The sequence below is a fragment of the Euwallacea similis genome, chromosome 14 (genome assembly GCF_039881205.1).
Source record: "Euwallacea similis isolate ESF13 chromosome 14, ESF131.1, whole genome shotgun sequence".
Classification (NCBI taxonomy): Eukaryota; Metazoa; Arthropoda; class Insecta; order Coleoptera; family Curculionidae; genus Euwallacea; species Euwallacea similis.
The window spans coordinates 2,189,584-2,214,197 of NC_089622.1; the positions used below are offsets into that span (position 1 = coordinate 2,189,584).

The 24,614-nt window shown below is 35.3% G+C and overlaps 1 protein-coding gene across 2 annotated transcripts in view; it reads right to left on the reverse strand.

Moving 5' to 3' along the window:
* mtt (mangetout) overlaps window positions 1–24,614 on the reverse strand; it is a 161,717-nt gene that overhangs the window by 42,069 nt on the left and 95,034 nt on the right. For both annotated transcript variants that reach the window (XM_066397223.1, XM_066397224.1), the window contains one exon: window positions 2,376–2,518. In XM_066397223.1, coding sequence (XP_066253320.1) covers window positions 2,376–2,518 — 143 coding nt within the window. The remainder of the gene's footprint in view (window positions 1–2,375; window positions 2,519–24,614) is intronic.

Here is a 24,614-nt window from a genome sequence, read left to right on the forward strand (position 1 = left end):
ACTAAATTCCTCATTTTGTCATGTCTGCAGTTAACTTAATGGCCACAAACAGTAGTGTTTGGAAGTGGAAACTGAACTCGGTCAAGTTCAGGGAAATAGGCAACGTATTTGTTCAATTTCTGAGAGGCGACCATCCATTGTGATGGACGTTTGCAGCTCAACATGTTAAATCGAATTTAGGTCAGAAATTTCCATTTACGAATCTCAGGGGATAAATCAAGGGATATGTGGACAAGGCAAAGACCCTCTCGTGTCTGAAGGTTGTGTAATTCAAAGATGGAAAGCGTTAATTGGGTTTAAAGTAGAATTCGATGTGAATAGTGAAAGCGATGGAGGTGAGGATAAATTTAAGACAATAATTAGTTCTGTTGTTGTTAGGTAGCATTGTGCAAAATAAGGGCACGAAAATTCATATTTTATATACGAGTAAAAAATATGAATAAAGTTAGGTTTTTTTATGTGTTCGTAATGTCTTATTACGTTGGGTGGTGTAATTTTCCTACTTTACATCATGGAGTTCAGTAATTATATCTACTTTTAGAAAAACACAAAACTATGCAGACTGGTCTAGAAAAAATAATAAAAAAGCTACAGAGTAAGGGGTGAACAGAAGTGGTCGTTTACAAGGTAACGGGTGAACAGAACTTATTGGTTCTTTGCCATGAATATATTACAGAGAATTTAAAACTCTTTATATATTATATACATATTATAATATATTATATTTAAAATTTTCCTTTCAGTTTAGAAAATATCAATTTTATGCTTTAATTTTGCATAACCCTGTATTCTGATTGTTCACAAGGGTTTACTAGTGACCCTAATGAAGTAGATGTAAAGGAGTTTTCTGTTTTCTAACACGCTTTACTTTGATTTTTCGTAGTATTTAAGAGTTTTTTCTTACCCTCAACAGAATTTTAATTTAGCGACAAGTTTGTGAAGCAGGTCCTTTAAAAATGCATCTTTTTCATATTTTTTAGTACATTCTTAATACTGACATTTTACTTAGAAATACAGGGTGTTTCAGGTTTTAAAACACAAACTTTAATCATGTATGCTACGTTCAAAAATAACCCTAGCTTGCTATATAAACTATATTCCAGAAATGATTCGTTTAGGAAATACAGGGTGTTGAACAAAATTTCTAATGTCAATAATTAGCCTTGCACTCTCAACTCTTTAGAGCCAAAACGGCGTATTCCATCAAAATGAGATAAAAATAATTTAATTTAAATTTTTAATAGTATTTTTAAGTTTTATAAGATGAGCACAAATAAAAGAATTCACAGAAAAAGTTATAGTCATATTTTACTCAAAAATAGAACATCATACGAAAAAACTCAAAAGAGTTTGTTCTTCAGAATTGAATGGGGAATCAAAAAAATAAATTTTATTTTTCCAAAAGGCAGTGGTGTACCATTTTTTCTTTAAAAATAGCCAGTGACGTGCCGCTATGCGCGCTACTGGTAAGACTAAAAAAATAATTTTGTGTTGCAAAATATGCACGTTCCATAGCTCTGGGCACCCCTAGAATTTCATTAAAATACCTCAAACCACCTTCAGCAAAAAATAGAGTTTTAGTGTTATTTTAATTAAACTTCAATACCATGTATTTCCTAAACAAATAATTTCTGGAATATAGTTTATCTAACAAACTAGCTTTATTTTCGAATGTAGAATACTCGTTTAAAGTTTGTGTATTAAAACCTAAAACCCTCTGTAGATGCAGGAATAATGCAGGAAAAGCCACTCTCGATACTCAAGATTTAACGACTTACACACTTTTCTATCTAACCAACTCGTGCAATGCCTAATCACGTTAATCAACCCTTAAAGAAACTCAATCTAATTACGACACCCGACCAAATTTTAATAGGATAATCACATTATTCCAATTGTTATTGGCGTATTCAAAATGCGCCATGCGAATATAAATTTCGTAATTTCCACTTAACACGAAATTCTCAATTTCACGCTCCATAACATGTTTCACGTGCGAAATGGGATATTATTACTTCGTCTACAATTCCGGAGTCGAAACTTTCATGCCGGTAATTAGGCGCTTTTTGAAATATTCATTAAACGTGGCTTCGGTTATATTTTCGGGAAACTTTCCGGAATGAGAATCCAACGTTTAGAATAGTGGAAGTTTAATTAAGTCGATATTGAAAGCCTTCCTAGAAGATTCGATATACTTCCAGTTATTTTTATATGTCTATGCGAATCACCTGTTGAAGGACACTCCTACGCAGAGGAATCCAGTTTTAACCGAATAGCAACGTGTCAACAATTTGCTCGAAAGCTGAAGGTGGGTGAAACGTAACTGTATGAAGGTTTGTTATGATGGATGATTATTTATGGAATAAACAACTTACCTGAGGTATCTTGAAGAGCCTCAGAAGATTGGCTACTTGGATGGATGTCACACTTGAAGCTGCTCCAACAACACCAGAGATAACTTTCCTCACCTGGGTCTTGTTGCAGTGGTACTCTGCCCCATCGATATTGCTTATGCTACCTGAAAAGAAAAAGAAACATACGTTTTAGACATACATTTAAATTCTATGAACGATTTGCTCCATAAAAGGTACAAAAGAACTTTCCAGTTCATGGAATGACTCGATAGGATAGCTGTCACGTTCCCGATATTGCTTTTATTAAACTTTTCAGACCATTTTTTGCGGATATATCAAAACGTAACAGCCACTTTAAATGCTATAGTAGCTTTTTGCGCTGACATAGAAGCATATAGAAGGCAAATTAGTCCTCGTGCTAAACCCCAAGTTAATATAACTTCTTAGATTTTGAATTGGAAAAGTTGCCGCCTCTCAAAGTTTTTTAGATCCAATAAAATAGATCGCTACTAAGAAAGAGCGACTGAAAGCCTAGCTTTTACAGTGTTGAATTTTTATCTACTTTCCGATATGAGACACATGTTGTCTATATATTGATGATCGATTTATCTTTATTAAAATTTATGCATCTTTCCGTCAGCCTCACTTAACCATGATTGATACTTTACATCAGCACTATGGAATGCATAAATTATCCTTGTACTCTCGCAATACTTCAGGGCGTATCGTGTGTGGTTGAAATTAATTACTGGTGCAGATCCGGTGCATATAAGACTAAAGCCGATTAATTAGGTGAAAAGAGATGGCATAATAAAATTAATGAATTAACGAGCAATTTGGAGAACGACAGTTATTTCAAGGCAGGACCTGCATGATGCAAACTTAGACACTCCCTTGCGTCGGTAATTGATTCGTATTGCATTACAATATGGAGGCAGGAAATTTGCTTCAACCGTTTTGGGTCTGGTCAGTTATTGATTTTTTATTGCATAGCACAACATGCGGAAAAATTTCGTAATCATGATACACTAAACGAAGCATTTTAAATTTGAATGATCAGCATTTTTGGAATTAGGTAAAATAAATATGAATAACATGCACTGTTTTAGTCTTTTTTATTAGATAAATTACTTCATTCTTTAGAGAGATGAGGGTCCGGAGTTGTTAAAGAAGTTCTTGCGCTGAACTGAAATTTAATCTCACTGTGACTGAAATTTTTAGTTTTAAGTAAGAAAAGAGCGGGATATTTGAGGTGAGTTTGGATTAGAATTTCAGAAACTGGACGGTCAGTCGCGCACTGCAAAAAGGTGAGCTCTTCTCTGAAACTTGAGCTCAGAAATTTAATTTGAAATGTTTCAGCAGTTTCATGTGTATTAAATTGGAAAGAATTTCACATGTATTTAGTGGGTCGAAAATTATTCCTGGATCCAATAATCGGTGTGTTGAACGTTATCAAAAATGCTGAATTCGCTTTTGAAACATCAAATGTCTATCAGATGTTTTGAAGAGTCGATTTTAGAAAAAAATTCTCTCATTATATCAATACCCGCATTTCTTGTGTATAAAAGAAAGGAAACGTTTTTGTTGTCCGAGTATCACGCTAGCACTCTTTTCTTAGTTTTCATTGAGTATTCTTAAGTCATTGTTCAATTTGAATCTATATTTACTCTGCTGATATTATGTTTCACAAAACTCAAATTCAATTTCTTCAGTATTCGCAGAATAATTGCTTTAAAGTTCAAAGCTCGCCTCCCTGAAGTATTTTTGTGCCGAAATAATGATATGGACAGCTTTGAAACATAATTCCTGCCATTCCGATGTGTGTGTTTTTTCGGGAGGCCATTACTGCTCGTAAGTTAATTTGAGGCATGTTCCATGCAAGCGTCATGTTTTGAAATAATGGATAAGCTTAGCACGTAAATGTCCAGTTTACTCAGTAACTGTTCACTACAAATCACAGCCCCGATAATTATTAGGGCGTACTGTAATCCGGGGTTGGTTCAATTTATTGGCAATATTCCTGACGCTTATTGTGTCTCTTGCGCCTCAATAGTAATCTCCTATACCGAAATTTGCGAAATAGAACTTCTCCTTTTGCCATGTTCTCCAATTTCCGTAATGATTGAGTAAATAAAATACGTATTTAGACCATCCCGTTAATGAGCCCAAATCGTTGTTCTCATTTCGTAATTGTGTTTCCGGGGGTTTTGTTACAGTTAAGTCGCTTCTATACGAAGGTCAACGGCTTATGGCATGTTTAACCGAAATTAGTCCCGTACTCACTTGGGGCGCCCAGATATATTGTCCGATTACTCAAGTAACACTTGTGGATATGCCGTGTATTTTGGGAATTTATTATATCAGTTCAGCTAAAACATCTATATTATGGTTTTGTTTCAAAAAACTTAAATAGAAAAGTGCAAATATGTAATTTTGAGATAGATGTAGTTATGCCCATTTGAATGGGACATTCCAGCATGATTATTGCAATCGTAGTTTCGTTATTTGTTTAAACACGTTCAGTTTCCATCGATGGCTTGAGAGTGATTTTGAATAGCTCTTTGCCTTTTTAGACCCGTTCTTCGTAGAAAGACTCCTCATGCTATTTAAGCCATTGAATATAGTAGTAAAAATCGCTATGGAACTTATATGACTAAAATAAGCATAAAGAAACTCCCCTAGGACAATCTCAAAATTTCAAATTCAAAAGGTTGCTTCGATCGAGTGTGGCATTTCCATAATCGTATTTTGCGGTCGTCAGTCGAACATAAAATAATTTCCTCTCTAATATATTTTATACCCTTATCCCATGAAAGGTGTCCTTGTTTTCGTTCCAGTCGACGGCATTGATATATCCTCGAACGGTTTTCTAATAATGTTTTGTGTCATGGAAAGTTTCTTGCTGTAGGACTTTTCATATCTGCCAGGGAAAAACGAGTGAGATGAAGGTTGGAGATGTTATTATTGATAAGGAATTTTTCCTAGACAAGGCCGGTTTGAATGAATTTTCAAGTACATCTCCACACTTTAGAAGTACCGAGAAGTTGTCCTAAGTCTCAGAACTTTAATTGATAGTTTGACCTTCCTTCTCCTTTTTACGTGATTACATTTTCAACTTAAATACTGCGGTTAAATTGCACACTTAACCCTAAATAAAATATTTAATTTGGCCCGGAGCCATCAGGGCCAATCAAACAGCATTTCACGGACTAAAGTGTTAGTTGGAAATTCTCTTTAGTAAACGAAATTTCCGCAGTAAACCATTAAACCCGTTTGAGAATCCAAATGAACCACATTGCAGCTTTAGCTCCACTAACACATTAATTTGAGGTTTTTGAGCTCGACGGCATCTTTCTAAAGCAATTAGCTTGTCTATGATACGCTTAGCTTTATACGGTATTTGTCGTCGAATTGCATAATTGCAACTGTGACTAGAGTTAAGTGTTTGAGTGCGGTCATAAATCCGTTTTAACTTCCTTGGAATTTTATAAGCTCTTTCGGATACTAGTCGAGACTACCCTCGGTAAAAAATTAATGTTTTTCTATCTTGGGACTCGCATATACAAAACGATATATCTTGTAAATTTAATAAAATATTCCGGTGAGAAATCGACATTTTTGGTTTTGCCAATAAATCGTCAGCTGTATTATTCCCCGGTATTCGATTTGATTTAGCAAGTAATATTTTGCAATTTTTCAGTTACATGTGGGTATATACGTATATCAATTTGATGTTTAATCGAGCCCTAAGGGATATATATATATATATATCGAAAGGCGTGAGCTATTTAATCAAAGTTTAATATAAATTAAAAAGATTTAATCAGAATGAAGCAGCAGCACGTGCGAAATTTGTGTGAAATTTTGACGTAGAGGATGGTGGCTATGGCTGGTAAACGCACTGAGAAGGTCTAAGCTATTCAGATACACCATCAGGCATGATAATCGAGGTGTCCCCAAAAAAATTACGTTAAAGCTTTCGGAACATTTTCTGTAACTGAGGCTGATCTGAATAGAAGCTTTCGGAAATTCGAAACTAACCGAGAGCGATCTGATCAGGAATTTTCGAGACACTTTGACGTGCCTAGTCCAGAAAGTTTTCAGTAGTATCTTCCAGAAATTTTCAAACAAATTTTACCTTTTATCTGACATTTGGAATGTGCTGATTAGGAATTTTCGAAATAAGACCTTATATTCATACAGATACGAGTTGTCGTCTTGACCGTGTGAACCTTTTCCCTTGAAATTGTGTGAAAGAGAATTTATATCGTCTAGAACTCCTTAAAAATCTAAAATCCCGAGAATTAATTTTACAATTTCATCCAGAATCAACGCATGGACGATTCCTTATCAAAGCCCACATAAGGGCTTCTCCATCTATAATATTGAAGCCGGCAGAAGTCTGATTTGAAGGGGTTATGTCGGAAGATTAACCTTTTACAAGATATTTGGGGATCTCGTCTAGTTTCCGTAGGTGTTAGATGCATTGAATTTTTCTGAAATTAGAATCAATTTATTTGTCGTGTAGGATGGTAATTGTATTGGCGTGGGAGAGAAATTCTAAATCCCCTGGCGTCGAGGAAAAAACCTAATTTATTCAATAACAGTTAAGAGGATTTTAATGAGCCGGTGTGGGAGCGTCGCCGTCTGGAAGTGTCGGGGTTTTACATTATCGAACATAACGGGACAGGACTCCTCATTATTCAAATAAATAATTTTTCCAAGTACACAAGACGCTTTTGCAATTATTGTTGTGAACTTTGTTAAAAATCATTTTACTCCACTTGAGTTTTCTTTGCAAGTTAAATCTCACCAATCCAGAAGTACAAAACTAATAAAATTTTCCTTGAAACCTATCCGTTTGCATCTGATTAACCTTCTCGCGTCTTATTAGTGCCAATTTCTTGTCAGATTTCAGCTTGACTTCGCGAACTTCTTTGCTAAGCAAACACGTCTAATAAGCTGTTTATTATAGTAAAAGTGCATAGTTTAATAAGTCTCCTTTCCCGGCACAAATATGCTTTTATCCTGGTTTCATAAATTTCAAACATATCTTCCACGCTGGTTGTAAACATGTGCCAGACGAGGTTTTAAAGGAGTCTCATGCATTTAACTCATCACGTGGAAAAGCACCATAAATTTTGAATTTACCCTCATGAATATTTTAATTCAACTTTATTCTCCGCTATAATTTCGTATCATCATATTAGTTTTAGACGAGCGGTTAAAGTTATTGCTCGAGCAGCTTTACTTATTAGTCTCTTAGATCAGAGGAAGAGATTGCGCGAATTATTTCGGCTGATTTCATTTCGCTATCGTTAGAAAACTTAACAAAATCGGAATTTGATATAGACAAAGCCTCTATTCATCGATCTGTTAAGTTAAAAAAGCGACTAGCGAGGTGTTCTATAACCGTTTTAAATTGCGAGCATCTGAAATCAAGTGAATGCACGCAACGACATTCTGGTTATCTCCGCTCACCAAGCAGTCTCGCTTTTGCTTTATTTATATCAAACTTATTTTATGCTCCTCCTTTCATTTATCGAGCCCACTTCATCAATTTCTCTAAAGCGTTTCGGTACTTTTTATCGTATATTTCATGGCCAATGAATCTTGTCGTTATAAACATTCGCAAGCAATGCACGTTCTGGTACATACTGTGGCAAAGTTTTCGAATTCTCAACTTAATTAATTAAACAATAACGCCTGCAAAGCCCCACATACAATAAGAGTCGTCGCATAGATGGGACTACTGTACTAGAATTCTGTGCGATTATTTGTAAAAGCTCAAATGCCGTACAAAGTTCGGGCATGTGGCATAGATGGTGCCACCGTAATAACATACCCTGTCTTCAACGGAAATCTCATTGAAAGGTGATTTTTGTCGAAGGATAACCAGTCAAGGCGAATTAGGGGTAGAGTTTTGGAGTCAGAAATTAAGCCTCTTTTGGGGCTATTGAGACGGCGAGATATGTGAAACTTTACGTTCTAAAACTGATAAACGTATTGTGTTTCCACTTAGGAAAATAGAGCCATTGGGATTTTAGATATTTCTGTAGTTTGAAAATTTAAATTTATTTATTAAAGGATTTTTTTCTTGTTCAAGTTAAATAAATCCGTGGTTAGAGTTCAGGATGTTTATTTGTACAATTTTAATTAATTACAGTGATTTCTTCTTGTTTTTCCCGTATGTTTGCTAACGAGATGATATTAGTAGTTCAATTAATTCACAATGTTGGTTAACACTATTTATTAATTAGTACTTATTATAACAGTAGATCTAAAATATGATATGTTCGAATCACTATAATGTAATGTACTTATAGCATTCGTGAGTGTAAATAAGATGTTGTGAGTGTCCGATCGCGATGTGTACCGTCCGAAAGTTCGTGGAGAAGAGGCGACTTGTCCCATCCTTTCAACCCCGTCGATGAGAAGACCAGAAGGGAGGTTTATTGGACTCGACACTGGAAATTTTGGTCGTAAATCAAAAAAGGCGGATCTCTTATAATTAAACGCACATCTGTCCTCAATGCACCTTCGTAACAATAGCGTGAATAGGACAACAATCGGTATCTTCAAAAGAAATTATGTATATGACGGTACGAAACTGGACGTGATATTCATGTCTTGAACATCTTACGCTATCGTGGGAATATCAACCCCTACTAATAAACCTTGCCGAAACAGAGATCTCTGGATTGCAAACAAATTGAAAGCATGTAACACTTTTCTTTAAGGTAGAGTTCCCGCCGCGGTATATCTTCCAGTGGGTTGTTGAGGGTATTGAAAAATGAAATAATAATCTTCCGGCGATGTAGTTTCCACGATGCTTATTATTCTTGAGATGAGCTGCCCTCAGCAGTGAATATCCGCCTGCGGGAATGCTTTTCTATGCCTGATTAAATATCCGTGCTGGAGGTTCCAGAGATTATAATCAGTTTCATTTCGTAATAGATTCAATTAATGCGTAATTTATTTCCAATATCCTCGGAAATTGCCGACCCTAAGAACGAAGAGCAATTGCCTGAATCCCGTCGATTATCCGACCGTACCGCCCCTTGACCCATTATCTGATACCGTCTTGTCCTATTGAAATAAAATCAGATTCTTAATCGCTATTGCGAACGTTACGAACTAACTGGATCCACACAAATTGAACTGCAGGCACTACTCAGGATCCGTCAGCAACTTTTAATTTATATTATCATTAAATGACGAAGGATCTTAGAGACCGGAGCGTTTAGAAGCCGATCCCATTCAGATCTGGAAAAGGAAAGAAACGAGCCATTTCTACGTAGTAAGTATTAGCCTTCTGATAGTTGCACCCGGAAGATATTAAAGCCGGGACTACACCAAATTGGGCTAAGTCGGCAGCTTCGCCGGCGGCAGGAATTCAGCGGCAAGCTGCTTTGCCGTGTCAGGCAGGATCGACTAAACCAAATTAGCTTCCGTTTAGCGGGATCCTTCAGGGGTTGCAGCTCCTTTTTATAGGTTATATAGCACTCAAATTATTTTTATAGCAAAACAGTGAAAGAAGTGCAGGTTTTCGATACGTCCTGAATGAATTTTGTCAATATTTTCACGGCACAAACCAGCATCATGTATCGTTGCTGGAGGTGCGGACCGCCGGTCTAGCTGAGCTTGGCTTAGCACCGCTCTAAGGAAATGAGATATCTTGATAAAAATAATATCAGAAGAAAAATCTCATGGAGTAAATCTTGGTATTTCTGAAGAGGTACAAGAATGATCGATTTGGTGTTTTAGAAAGCAGGGGCATGTGAGAACCTGATTCTGGAATAACAGTAACAAGGAAAATTTCATTTTCAAATTGTATTATTTAAATATTTTATGTGCCACTGAGCTTCCGAAGGAAGTAAATTCTGATTTTTCTAAATATACAATAACTATCGACTGGGTCCTTCAGAAATCAGGGGAGTGCTGGAGGTTGATGATATAGACTCATAATATGCAATATGCATTTCACATATCTAAAACCAAGGCTTCTGATCGGTTGTATTATCTATTTTTATTTTATTATTTTTTATTATATTTACATAATTTACTCAATATATTGCAAAACTACATTTTCACATCTCTTCTTCTTACCCACCTTCCTTCCGCTCTCAATTATCTCAATATTGTCCACTCTTCCTGAGGGATGGTATCACTTTACATCAGCAATAGCGACAACCATCTGGAGCTGGAGTGAGAAGTTTTTCAGTAGGAATTAAGATACTAAATCAAAATTAATGGTTAAAATTATTAAAATTCAGGCAATTTTAATATGATATTGGCACGCCATGTTTCACTTGAGGATCATTTACATGAAAATTTCCTCGTTTGCGTGGTTTAGGCTTTAAAATATAGTAAAAGAATTTGCCTACTAAGGCTGGAGAATGTTATTCAACTGCCGGAAATGAAAATATGTGAAAAACATGCAACTTCGTATGCTTTTTCAGACATGTTAATGGTCGTTTCAAAGCCATTTGTGCCCATCATTATTATTATGAAATTCTACAGGATATATTCGCGCAAATACTAGTTAATTTGAAAACGAATAAGAAGTCCTTGGCGAATAATTAAATTCATACTGGAGAAACAGGTTCCGCCATTAAATATATTACAGCTAAAGTGTTAGATTTTGTTGAGTATAATTAATGTTATTTTATACCCATCTACTCTAATAATAGAGAAATGAAATTACTGTCTTTTCCACACTATTAGGTAATATTGCCTTATTGCAGCCACATAATGTTGTGTCAAGAAAATGTTCCATTAACGCCAATTTAACCTAGTTACCTTCCATAACACGTAACTTGCTCCTTTCCGGGATAACGAATGACATTACTAAAATGGAACGTGTTTATGAAAAATGCAACGATAGGTTGCAGTCACGCTGTTTGGCCATTATAAACGACGACTAACTCTTTAATACACCACTAACCTGAGTAGATTTTAATTATTACACCAAACGTCAGAAAGTCCACTAACGCCGAACTCCCTTTATTTTCCTGTTTTAATCATTCATGGCATTTCAGCTAAAAAGCAATTTAAATCTCGAGAAGAGCTGCTAAGACAATATTTTTGTTTCGTAAGGTAAGCAATGAAATAGTCTCGGTTTTAATTAAATTGTTTAATGAATTTAATGCCCCCGGAATGTAATTAAATTTTCCAAAGGAATAGGTTTTCATTTCAAACTGGGAGAAATATTCCTAGCAAAACGGCGCTCGGAGAGGAATCCTAATTTACCATCTGTTCAATTGTCCTAATTTTCCCTTCTTAAGTAAAAAACACTTTAAAAGTATTATTAACATCAGCAACTATATCAGCTCACACTATCAGGAAACTGCGATCCTATAATACCAACTTCGCTATAAGGATCATTTAGGGTCCATTTCTGGAATGGGATTGCAATATCCAAAGCGAAGCTACGGTTTATCCCTTCGAATACCTTTTAGAAGTTTGTCGGATGCGGGACCTAAACTGAGGGATTATCTCCATTGCAAAAATTCTTCTTCGGACAGTTGAAGGGAGTAAAAAATCAGACCCATTAGTAAAAAATATGCCTATAATTTTCGTACTGTTACACTGATAGATCTAAAATTTGTTAGAGAAGTTTTTGCATGAAACATCAGGTTTCGGTGTTGGAAAAGCTATATCGTGTGGAATTGATGGGTTAATGGAAAAGTTGCCCCGTGGGGCTTAATTGATTAGAAAGTTGCCAGGTTTTGAGCACAGTAACATTGGATACGATTGATTGCTGCGTTATTTGAATCGCCAAGTGTCGAATTATTAATGCTGTATTGATAGCTTTAACAGGAAGACATATAATCCTTTCTGCTTCAATTTTATTGAACTTTCTAGGATTAAATTTAAGGGGATGGGCTGAGATCTAATCTCTCACACTCCTGGTAAAGCAAATAATTTTCATCGAAACAACGAAATCAGAGATCATTGATCTACTCCTCTATTTCCATCAAAATTATCTTGCTAGCAAGGTTATCAGGAGTTTGAGAAAATATGTCTTAAAGGATGTACATCTTTTTTACGGAACAGTTGCTTGATCCGAAGATCTTCGTATTAGGAATAGGTCTAGTATTTTTCTAGCCCTAGAGTGTCATAAATAGACCTTTTGTGCAATTTAATTTTGTCCTCTCTATTCTCTCTAATGTGAGACATAATTAAAAAAGTTCGTGGTTTAATTGGTAATGGAACATTGGAATACAGGAGAAAGCCCATAAACAAATCGTTACAAGAAAGGTAAACCTTGACCTACTCAACATAAGAACTTGGCATTCTTAGGTCAATAAAAGAAGAACTTGATGCAAGTTGAAGCTTCATTTCAATACCATATTTGTTTAGTGAAAAATGCAACTAAGGAACTTACTTTCTGAATAAAACAATTTTTTACGAACATGTTCTTAGATTGATTGGTATAAGATAATGCCCACCAACAAATTTTAATAAATAGTTATTAGGTATTAATAATAGATCTTTTATCCTCTATACAGGTTGTTTAAAAAAAAGGATTCAGAAATGAAGGGTATGATTCCTTGGCCCATTCTAAGAAAAAAGTTCCTATTAATATGGGTCCGCAAACGCACCATTTTCGAGATACAGGGTGTCAAGAAAAAGAATACCGATGTTACTGCCTTTGTTATTGTTGTTATCGCTTTCTGTTCTTGGAAATGTAATGTTGCAAATGTCATTTAGTAACTGGTAACAACTGGTATATTCGAGGCTAATTAATAATCTGGATGAACTACAGCAGTAAATAGAATATGAGCGTCAAACGATTAGACAAAATCCAGGGTTGTTCGAAAGAATAAAAGGTTCTTTTCGGCGAAGATGTGAATTATGTATACAAATATTAGGTGGACACGTAGAACATCTTCTTTAAGTAAGGAAAAAAGGTGAAAACCGTTTTTGATCTTGTTTTTTTTGATAAATCTTTTTTTTGACACCCTGTATCTTGAAAACGGTGCGTTTGCGGACCCATGTTAATAGAAACTTTTTTCTTAGAATGGGCCAAGGAATGTCACCCTTCATTCCTGAACCCTTTTTTAAAACACCCTGTACACACCATTAATTTTCGTAGTCAAATTACTCTCTTTAGTGGTGATCAATTAGATGCTCCTTAGATAGATAAGACATGAAAAAGCCTGGAATATCTGAAAAAAAACAAGAAATCGTTACTACACGAATAAATCGGCCAGGCCAATGATTTCCGGTATAAATTATCACTTTTTGCCGTGTCGACACTGTTCAATTTACAGGTTTATCGGTAATGTAACAGGTTCGTAATGAGTCATATTTGATAACGGATAAAGCTCACCAATACACTCGAAAAAGGAAAAATGGAGGTATTTATATCAAACAATATTTCGGAAGCCAATTATCTTTCTTTTGTTGTGTATAAACAGTCCAATTTACATTTTAATTGGACATTTTAATAACGAAACAGTGTTGGAATGAGCCACATTTGAGGAACGGAAAATGCCAACTAGAAATATCGTTAAAAGAAGGAAAATTTCGACTGTTGCTACTGAAAAAAATCTTCAACATCAATGTTTCTCGAAAACAATTGTCCCTCTTACGTCGTCTATAAACAGTTCATTTACTTGCTTGGTTGTAATTAAATAGAGCCGTAGGTGGAAGTCTGCCAAATAGGCTTTCAACATCAATTATTTTTGGACTCGGTTATCTCGCTTTTGTTGAGCATGAACAGTTCAATTTGCAGTTTGATTGGTAATGAGATAGAGCCGTAATGGGTTGTAATCAAGGACAGGACAAGGCTCTAGAAAGATTCCCTTAAGGATAGGAAGTTTTAATACATTATTATCCAACTAAGCAAACCTTGTATCGGACTTGGCATCATCTATAAATAGTACAATTTTAGTCACTATCAAATATGATGTAGCTCCTATTGATGGCCCATTCTACTAACAAAATATTCGTGAAAATTAGCCAAGCAAGAGACAATTTTCTCATTTTTTCCTTGCTTTCTCACCCATATGCACATTTACTAGTAAGATCAGTGAAATTTTTGCATTCAAATTCCAAATATCGTCTTTTCTTTGAAATTCTACCCTCAGGTAAACCTTCCAAAAGAGAAATTTAAATGTATGTATAATAGTTTAAATTTATATTTAATTTATATACAAGAAAAGCTTAAGCGTTAAAGCACTAGCTTTGTTTCGCTTTGGAGGAAATCGCACCAGTAACAGGTAAATAATTCCCCCTAAGTACCCAGCATTCAATTTTGTAATCTCCCTCTGGCATCAGAGCGGAAATATACGGTATTAATGAACCCGATTCAATCCGAAGCAAAAACTGAAACCAAACTTTTCGCATGACACGCATATTTTGCTGATTGTCGTTCCAGTTTTCCACATTTGCTGGAAACAGTGCAAGAATTGGAACATGCATTAATTTCATTTGTGCCAAAAAGGGAGATATTTTATTAGCCCTAAACATTTTAATAGCGAACCCATTATTCACTGCGAAGTGAGGGAAGATGTAGGCGTTAAAAGTGCTTCGGAAAAATGTGGAAATACCGACTGCTTTCCTTTCGCTATCGCCAAGCTGACAGCTTGTTGATGCAACTTAAAATTCTTACCAGAAAATTCGGGTTGGAAATTTATCACAAAAGGGTTTCAATGCTCTGTCAGGATGGATTTAATTCGACGAGGCAAAAATTGCTCCAAGACCTTGTTTAGTATGTAACTCTCAATTTGATGATTTTTCTAAGCGTTTAATTGCCTTTTCTCGAGAAAAATTAAAACTTGGCAGTGATTATGCTCGACAACTAAGAACCAATTATATTCTCCAACACTTTCCTCATTAAGGGCTGAAAAGCTATCGTAACTTCCAACTACCTTCTAATTAAAATTTCCCTACAATATTTAGTTTTTTGTCATTAGCTTGCGGCGTCCCCAGCTTTCCCAGAGGGTCTGAATGAATATTGATTTTAAACACTTCATCGTCTGGTGTTTGAAGCCTCGTTTTTCTGAGGGAAAGACATTTTTTTTGTTTCAAGTAAAAAGCACTTTGCCGCTGAGAAGAATATTTCCGTCCAGTTACTTAATAATGTAGAAATTCTATCAAAAATGCATGAAAACTTGCAATTTCGTATGATAATTAAATCTTTTTAAAATGCAATAAACTCCCTAATCGGATATTAATTTAGCTCTACACAATCTCATAAAATCGAAATGGCCGCACGTATCATTTTGCGAGTCGGTTTCGGTTCATGAATATTAAAATATAAGCGACGAACTCCATTCTAAATTAAATGAACATTTTTAGTGAATCTCATTAGAGATTTATTATTGTGTATTTAAATTTCCTGTATTTGAATTTTAAATTTGATCAGTGATGGATAAATTTAGTTGATGCATAGTCGTGTTCCCATCCATCATTGAACAATATTTGCTTTCGAGTAGAAACTAGAGGTAATTAAAAAAAAACAAAACAAATTAAGTGGCTTAGGCTAGCCGATGTCGCAGAGTATTTTTGGCTGTCGTCAACCTGAACTCTAGCTTGTCCATTCTAATCTTTCCAATTCTTTCCAAATCTTTTCGATTCAATACGATCTGAATTAGTTTCAAATTGCCTGACCTCGCTTTCTACTGAACTTGACTGTCTCATTTGTTAGAGGAGAATTGCCCGGAGAAAATACTAATGCTTTATTATCCGATGGGCACAGAGTCTTTGAGATTTGTCAATATCAAATGTAGAAAAAATATATAATAAAAGTGTTAGATATAAACTGCTCACAGAAAAAATCAATATGGCATAATTTTTAGCAATTATCAAGGCGGTATATTTTTTATATTTTTTTATCCCAGGAAAAAGAGTTTTTTCCAAACCCTTGCACATTCCTATTTGTTTTTTATAGTGAGTGTTCGTTAACTGATTTAAATGAGATAAACCGACTTTGAAAGTTCCTTGAGTGCAGAATCAGTGGCGTAGAACTATAGTTCATAAACATTTGCTTTGGCAAGTTTTACCATAGCGAAAAAGTTAGTAAATTTTAAAAAAATCATCCATTAATAGATTCTCAGCTTAATTACCTTAACTTCAAAATTTTGAATGAAATGTCATTTAATAATCAACGTAGCGAAACGATTTTGGGAAATTTTTGTTTTTTGGTTCGGAAAAGAAGAAATGAGTGATTCTCAAAAGGTTTTGTAATTCTTGTTTGTAGCGCTGAAAATCAATTAACACATGATTAAGCAAAATTTTTATTAATTTGTTTTCCCTTTTGGTAAAATATCTCGAAGCAAGGTTTTATGAACTACAGCTCTCCGCCTCTGATGTTGTATTCAGTGAACTTTTAGAGTCAGTTTTCAACAGATGCGTATGATTCGCATGTTTATTTTCCGAACAGCGGTAATCCCGAACAATGAATAACGAGCAACGGGAGTAACAGGGTTTATCAATCCAGCTGTATTCGTGAATTTTTAAACTAATCTGAATTGAGCAATTTTTGAAGAATTGCCCCGGATTTTTGACTAACGGGTACATAAATAACAAATTTTGAATGGAATTGTGAGTATTTTGTAACTATAGAAAGATTTGTTGGGTATTTCAACAAAGAGTAACTTTCTGTGTTTGAAATCGGAAACAAAGCGATTGCCGACCTATGAATATATAAATTTTTTAAAATAAAATGATATTTTGGTTTATACAGAATTATTGTATTATGTAATTGTTCTTTTTCGTTTTTAACTGATTTTTCCTAGGTTTGAAGACTGTGACCTATTTGTTACCGAAACGTTAACAAGGATTTTTATCCGAGCCCTTGATAAAGGGTACATGTTGTTGTTAATTAGTTTTAACTGAGAATAGTGTGTGATTCCTCCGCTTCGACAACCCTTACTGGTGCATGAGGCGTTATTCCCAAAAAATAAAAAGAAGAACGATAAACCCGCTTCAAACGTACAGAACGTACGCATTTACATATTTGACATATTTTTCTACATTCAATGAAAATTCAAATGTTTCTCTTTCGATCAGTGTTTTTACAAATAAAGCTTTGAATCCCCCACCTCGATAACTTTGCTACAGTCAGCAAGATCCCCTTCTAAAACTGAAATCATAAGGTCCTCAGACGTAAAGTTCCAATTTTCTTTGATCAAGCTCAAGTATCGCCTGAAGGTAATTTCTCCAAATAGCTTCAGTCCTTCTGGTCTTTCATCATGTATTTACAGAAACCGGTCCCAATAAAGACCCTTCATAGCACTTTCCAGAAACGGACGCATCGTTATGAATTAATAATTTTGTTCAGGTTAGTTACATTAAGTGTGTGTTAAATTCGGTATTGTTCGGGGCTATGTTTTCGGTAAATAAGTTGGTAGGGATTAATATTCCTGCTTTGTTAACTGTACCCTTATTAATTCGTTCTAATATTAGACACTAATGCAGCCGCAAGCCAAAGGTAAAGTTAATTTGCTTGGAGTCTCGATAAAGTCTTGTACTTTAAGTACATAGCACAAGGAACGTTACTGGCAAGAAGTGCCGCAAAAAGCTGATTTGGGAGTTGAACCGACCGACATCCACATGTCGCTCAAATATTTATTGCTGGATGTAGACTGTAAGTTGATCCCTTCGGATGTAAATGTCGGGTCATGTATTTAAGGGAATTAGTTTAATGTCCTCGAGTGATGTGTATCACATAATGATATATTTTTTTGCCAAACTTTATTTTGCTCTCGAACGCAATTTTTCGGCACTCCCCCTAAATCCCATGTTTGCCAGATTCTATTTAATTTTCGCTTTTCACTCTAAAATAGTGAAACACTTCATCGCTCGAAAGCGAGGACGTGAGACTAATACGAGAACGTTTCGAATAGAAATAAATACCCGTCGAGAGAATACTGAAAAGGTGCAATTTGATTTATATAACTTTGCTCTCTGACTAACTAAAAACTGATTCTGAAACGCGATAGCCCCCAATTTGATGTTCGACAAACTTCTAATGAACATCAACTTTATCCGCCCAATTATTCATTGTTTTCCGTATTATTTATGACGTTTCACTATCGCAATAAGCAATAACACGTTCGTGCAGGTTTTCGTTGTCCATATATTTTCGATTTAACCATTTTCGACAATGGAGAGAGAAGTGTTTCCACCTCGTGTAAAACCACTGTTTCAATTTAAATTAAAGAGAAATCCACAAAATGAGCTACATCAGATTTAGTACTCTACAATTCGAGCTCTACTGAAGTAAAACTCGCATTTGAAACATGGTGCAAATGGTGAGAGAAAGGGTGTGTAAAACCGTTCAATATTTCCGGGAATTTAGTGCAGTGGACTTCAATTGGAAAAAGGAAAGTGAAGATAAAATTTGTGTACAGACACTTCAACGAAGTTTATGTAATTGCTACGAATTTAATCACATTATTCAATAATTACATCTGAAATCCCAGCTATTTTACATGACCATTTTGAATATGACACCAAAGCATATTTCATTGTTCGCATTTCATAACAAGTTGCATTTTCCCACGTATTATTCACGGAATATTAACCTTCAACAATTTTGCAAGCTTTCAGAAACACTCCCAGCTTTCTGACAAAGACTCGCCACTATAACCTGGAAAACAGCCCTTTCTGAAATCACAGCTCGCTTCAATAAAGGGAACTTTTTCCCCGAGAGCTTTCATTAATCACAATCCCTAATAGATGTTTATTTATACCAGTGAGATGGTCCAATTGGTTTCTATAAGCAGGTTGATCAATCGCTTCTATGGAGACTTTGTTTTCTACATTCCAAGGGACGCAGCCCTACGTTAATTAAGTACGGCTTAGGGGATAATGAAGCAGAGGTCGACAATGGATTTCGTCTTAAATCCTAATGTCGCCTTGATGGGATCTAAGCTGAGGAAAATAAATGTATCCATTGAAAACCTGAGATGTGTGCAAAAGTAACCGTAGAATTAGTACTTGTCTCTGGTCCGCAATATTTATGATTAACTAATTTATAAAAGCGGATTTAGATGAAGTCTATCAAAAGAGGCAATAAATGCTTTTGTTTCATAAACAGGCATGAATTTCATTTAACAATAAAGGGCTTTGACGTTCTGTTATAATCCTTATCGTGCATTGTCCACATTCTTTCTCTATGTTAGTCCTTTGTTGAACTGGTCATTCAATTTTTCAACTCATTGCAAGTGTTCCAGAAAACATTTTAATTCTGCATTATATTGGCTTCACAGGCAATCCTCTAATGGAATTTGGGCTTTTGCAACAATTTGCCAACTATCCTGAGCACATTGTAGCACTCTCCTTTCACTTAAAACTTCATTCGGGCATACGTTCCTGACAGCTGAAACTGTAATTAGGGAACGACGATAACAAACATTGGTGTTTGTGGTTATGTCGCCATTAATATTCTTAAATTAATAACCCTTAGGAGTCAAGACGTGATTAATATTTCTAAATTGCACTTAAACCCATTAATTAAGCAATATCGTGCAAGCAGCAAATTACTTTCTTTGCGCCTGTTCAAGTGAATTTAAAAGCGGGAGTTTTTGCCTTGGCCATGGAGGTATTAAAAGGCCTTTTGACGCTTTCAAGAGTAATTCCAAAGGACTGTCAAAACCCACCAATATATTTGAAAAAATATATTTACATCCATTGGAGCGTGATGTAAAGTCCCCTGAGGATCAGAGACCTTTTATGCTTTCAAATTCTGGCCATTCAAGTTTTTTTTCCAGTCGCTGCGGAGTATGAGGGATGTCATATGCGTTATTTATTTCAAAAAGTTCTCAGCTTTAAGTTTCGCATATTTAGATACAGTTCCTTGAGCGAGAAAGAAATTTAGTTGAAAAACTCTTCGCGTCCCTAACGATGTAATATCGAAAATTGATTTAAAACGTGTTTGGCAAGCTATCACATTATTTGTATCGATAAAGCTGCATTAACGCCCATTCACCGACATGTCAGACTTTCCTTTCAGGATGAAATTTCCTTAAATTTTAATAATTCGCCTTTCTAGTAAATATGAATCCTCCATGACAGCTATTATTACCGAAATTCCCGTTGGGTTGCCGTAGAAAATTTCCATAAATTTAATTACTCCACAATATTGGACGTTAAATGTTAAACTGATTTATTTGGTTATTAAAACTATGTTACAAAATTTAATTTAAAAATGATGTCTTTGGTTTTTACTGCTTTACTTTATGTCTAAGGTAAAAATGCAGTTCTAAGAGTTTCAGGTGTTAAAACGTGTACTGAAAACTTTAAACTACAGATTGTCAGTTGGGATCCAAAAAATATATCCCAAGAGAGGTATGGGATTTACATAAATACAACAGCACGTATAAGTAAATATAAGCTTTTCTGGTTTAAAATAATTTTTATTGTAGGAAACGATTACCGGCTTTAATGGTTTTCGGTTTCTAAAATAGAGAAAATATATCTTATTAATTGGAATAATATGCAGGGTGTCACTAATTGGAATTTAAGCATGTGGACCTTGAAAACTGAATCTCTTTCAAAAATTAGCTACATCATTTATTTATCTATATTGTACATTAACTAAAGACTTTAAATCAAAACTAAAACTTAAAGCTGACCTTGATAATTTCAGTTAATAAGTTTTGTGGGCCAGGAACGAAAGACTAATTATAGAACTTTCCTCTGAATGTAGAGGATGAAAACTAAGTTTATGTCGATATTGATTTGCTACAAAAAAATGCTTGTTTAAATAAATGTCTGTTATTTAGTATCGGTTGTGTGCATATTACAAACATCGATCTCGGTCACAAACCAGTTGCCTTTGGGTAAAAAACTCGCCATTCAATACGATGGGAAATTATTATCAACAATGAATTTACCAATTTATCGTCCGAATAACATGTTCGGCTAGATACGGTTGTATGGATAGTCCGGCAAGTGGCATAACTCATTATTTATTTATTTAGACGAGTCACAAAATAATGAAATTTGCTAGACTTTCAAAAATGACCGCCAATGTTCGAGACATTAGACCTAATAAAATACGTTCTGTGTTACATATCGGAGTTGTATCGAAAATAACTTTCCGGTCCATTAAAACGCCGAATTTCTGCCTTTAGATCGTTTGGCTTGACAAATTTATCGGCACAATACCCCTGCATTAAGCCCGATATTAAGATTGACGTTTATATCGGAGACCAACAAAGACTTCGGGGTTTTTGTGCCTCAAAAAGGTAACAAATAATAATGTTCGTGATTCGTTTTCATGCGGTTTGTCAGAATTGCTTAATAATTAAAGTCCGAACGTTCCTGTCATCCCAAGTTTGTAATGAAAGCTGAGCCCCACGTTGAATATGCATACACATTGAGTAATGAGGTTAATTTACTTGAAAACTTTGTCCACAACTATACTGTTGAGAGGTCGCATATTTCCCAAAGACAATAATTCCTCAATTCTACAACTCTCCGGGCACGAGCAACTTATCTCCATTTGTGCAGTGCCCGAAAGTTGGATATCCTGTACTTTATGAAATTATAATTTTAAGTGTTTCGTCGTTACATAAAGCTGCCTTGCTTCCTTGCACACAAAGGTGTTAGGAAAATTTGTAAACTTCGTTCATCTGCTTTGTAATTTAAGTTCAAAGTGCTTATTAATGAGTAAACTAGATGTTACCGATGCTTTACGACCGAACCATAACAAGCAATCAGTAGCATCGACCTTTGGAAATTCCATCGGAAAATGGACATAACGACTCTGTTTGGTATTGGTTATTTTGTACCGGGACAATACAACAGTAATAAAAGACGGAACGTCTTTCTAGAATATTGGAGTGTCGCTCTTTCGATGTGCTTGGCAAATTGATTTTTACGACCCTTGAAGAAACTTCCGGTGTGGAAATGATATCTTTTATTGCCAATATCAAGGACGAAAGGGCGTTACCTAGTTGAGGAAAAACTTATTTACCCTCTGAGACGTATGGAATTATAGCAACTTACTCAATTCCTTTTTTTTTTCTCTAAATATGTATAGGTGTTAAATGGAAAAGTTTCAATGTGAATATCATGAAGATGCCAGAAGTTGCAATAATGGAACTTGGAATGAATATTTTATCGAAGGCATTCCTCGTCGCTAAGCCCGAACCCCCAAATTTCTAATAATATCCATTGCAAACTTTCATTTTGGTGAAGAGACAATAAAATTCTCTAAATTTATTCTGCAGATTTCTGATTTTCGTCATTGAAAGGTTCTTAGAAGTTGTTTCGGTTATTTGAATAAAGGAACGCATGACCCAATTTGATATTGGTAATTTTTAGATTAGGTAATCGAAAACCTTTTGCCCTAGACATCATGAAAAAATAAATGATTTGAGAGAGTTTTCTCGTCATATTTAGAAATTTCTTCTCTAAGGAAAAATTATTTAAATTTCAAACCGGAGTTAGAGTACCCACGACTGCGTATTCATGTGGCTGTGGCTAGGCGGTGTGAAATATGTAACTTAAATGGTCAGCGGGAATAAGGGCTTTATATCCCGCAAATCCCTCATTATCCCTTCTGACGTTATATAACCCCTAGTTAACTTCAGTCGATAAACCGAATATTGGTTCATTATTCAGAGGTCGGGGGCAAGAATAATTAAATTTTAGTAATTGAACATAGATGACGTCAATAGATTTGCCAGGCACAGGTGGTATTATATTCCATACTCGAAGCCTTTAGTGTATAATCTTCATATACAGTATTAGTCGATCTTACGAAAAATATCACTTGACCAAACAGTTAAGAACATAAGATTACTAGAAAATCTGTGTTGATGACAAAATTTAATGAATTTTTCAGTAATTCAAAGGCCATTGCTACTGTGATTTGTCTACATCGGAGATAACTAGAGTTCGACGTGATTTGTTATCGTCATACCTCCATTACGGCGCTAACTGGCATGCTGTAGTATCCAATAGCCATTAGTTTCGACAAGAAGAACCATTTATTACCACCTGAATTGGGACAAAGGTTACTGCGTTGATTGCACTTCCCATGGACTTATTTACCCGTTCCCGGCGGCATAAAGGCAGATTGACAAAGCGTGTGGCGCAGATAAACTTTTTAAAATTCGCTCACTTTATCAAAATCCCTTTTTAGAGTCGTTGCGTGTTTGAAAAATATCTTCATTCCTCGCTTTATCCAGCTGAAGTCTTTGTCCGTGCCTTAATTAAAAACTTAAACACAATACCGCTCCTTCATTACAGCACTTTGGCGGAATTGTGGTGACAAGAAATCGCAAATTAAAAGATTCTACCCACGTTTACTATTAGTTCCCCATGGGATGGGCATGGTGCCAGGTTTACACAAATCGCTGTTCTAACCTTGTGTGAATATGCGGAGTGGATCTATTAAAATGTAGAACCTTTCCGCCTATTTCTCATATTGACTCGAATAAATTCAAATGTCATCTGCACGTTTCCTCTCACAAACACACACGGACGGATTTTCCGTTAGAAGGGACCGTTATGAATGGGGATTGATTAAAAATCGGCAGCAGGTTGTCAGAAGAAATACGAATATACTCCTCTTTTTCTTGAATAAGAATTCTATATGTCGCAGTTTAGGGCTGAGTTTATAGTTCCAATAGAACGTTCCTATTTAAATCCAAACCATTAATAATTCACAGCTTATACAGCCTTCAATCGTTTCTAATGAGAAAACTTAGGTACGAAAAGATGTAAACTGGCAAATATTTCATTTTAACAACTTTAGAAGCCGACTTTTGAGTTAGTTAATTAGTTTAGGTCTGCGAACTTAAAAGGGGAGCAAATTTACTTCCTAGCTTAAATATTTATCGTCAGAAATTGACGTTCTGTAAGCAAGCTTTGGAGGCTATTATTAGAGAATCATTGAGCTTTGCCTTATACTTTGGCACAAAGCAGTAACGGCCATCAGAAACTGAAGTAGCATAATAATTGACATTCAGCAGTAAGCGGCCCCCTTGAGGGTTTAAATTGACTCCTGGCTAATTCCAAATTCTTCCATCGAGCCCTTACTCTTAGGGAGTAGCGTCATGTTTCTCTTGTTCGCAATACTATAAAACCCGGCTCTGTCGCCTGTGCTTATCGCAAAAGTCAGAATTCGGGTTAAAAAACTGTGAGAAGATGCAACGAGTCAATCGAATTGCGGTTAAGGCTGGCAATTTTTTATATTTTCAATATAACTGAAATAAAAGGAAGTTTCCACTGCAAGCACTCGAGCGTCTATTTTGTATTTAAGTTGCACTTCAAGAAAGTTTTCTTATT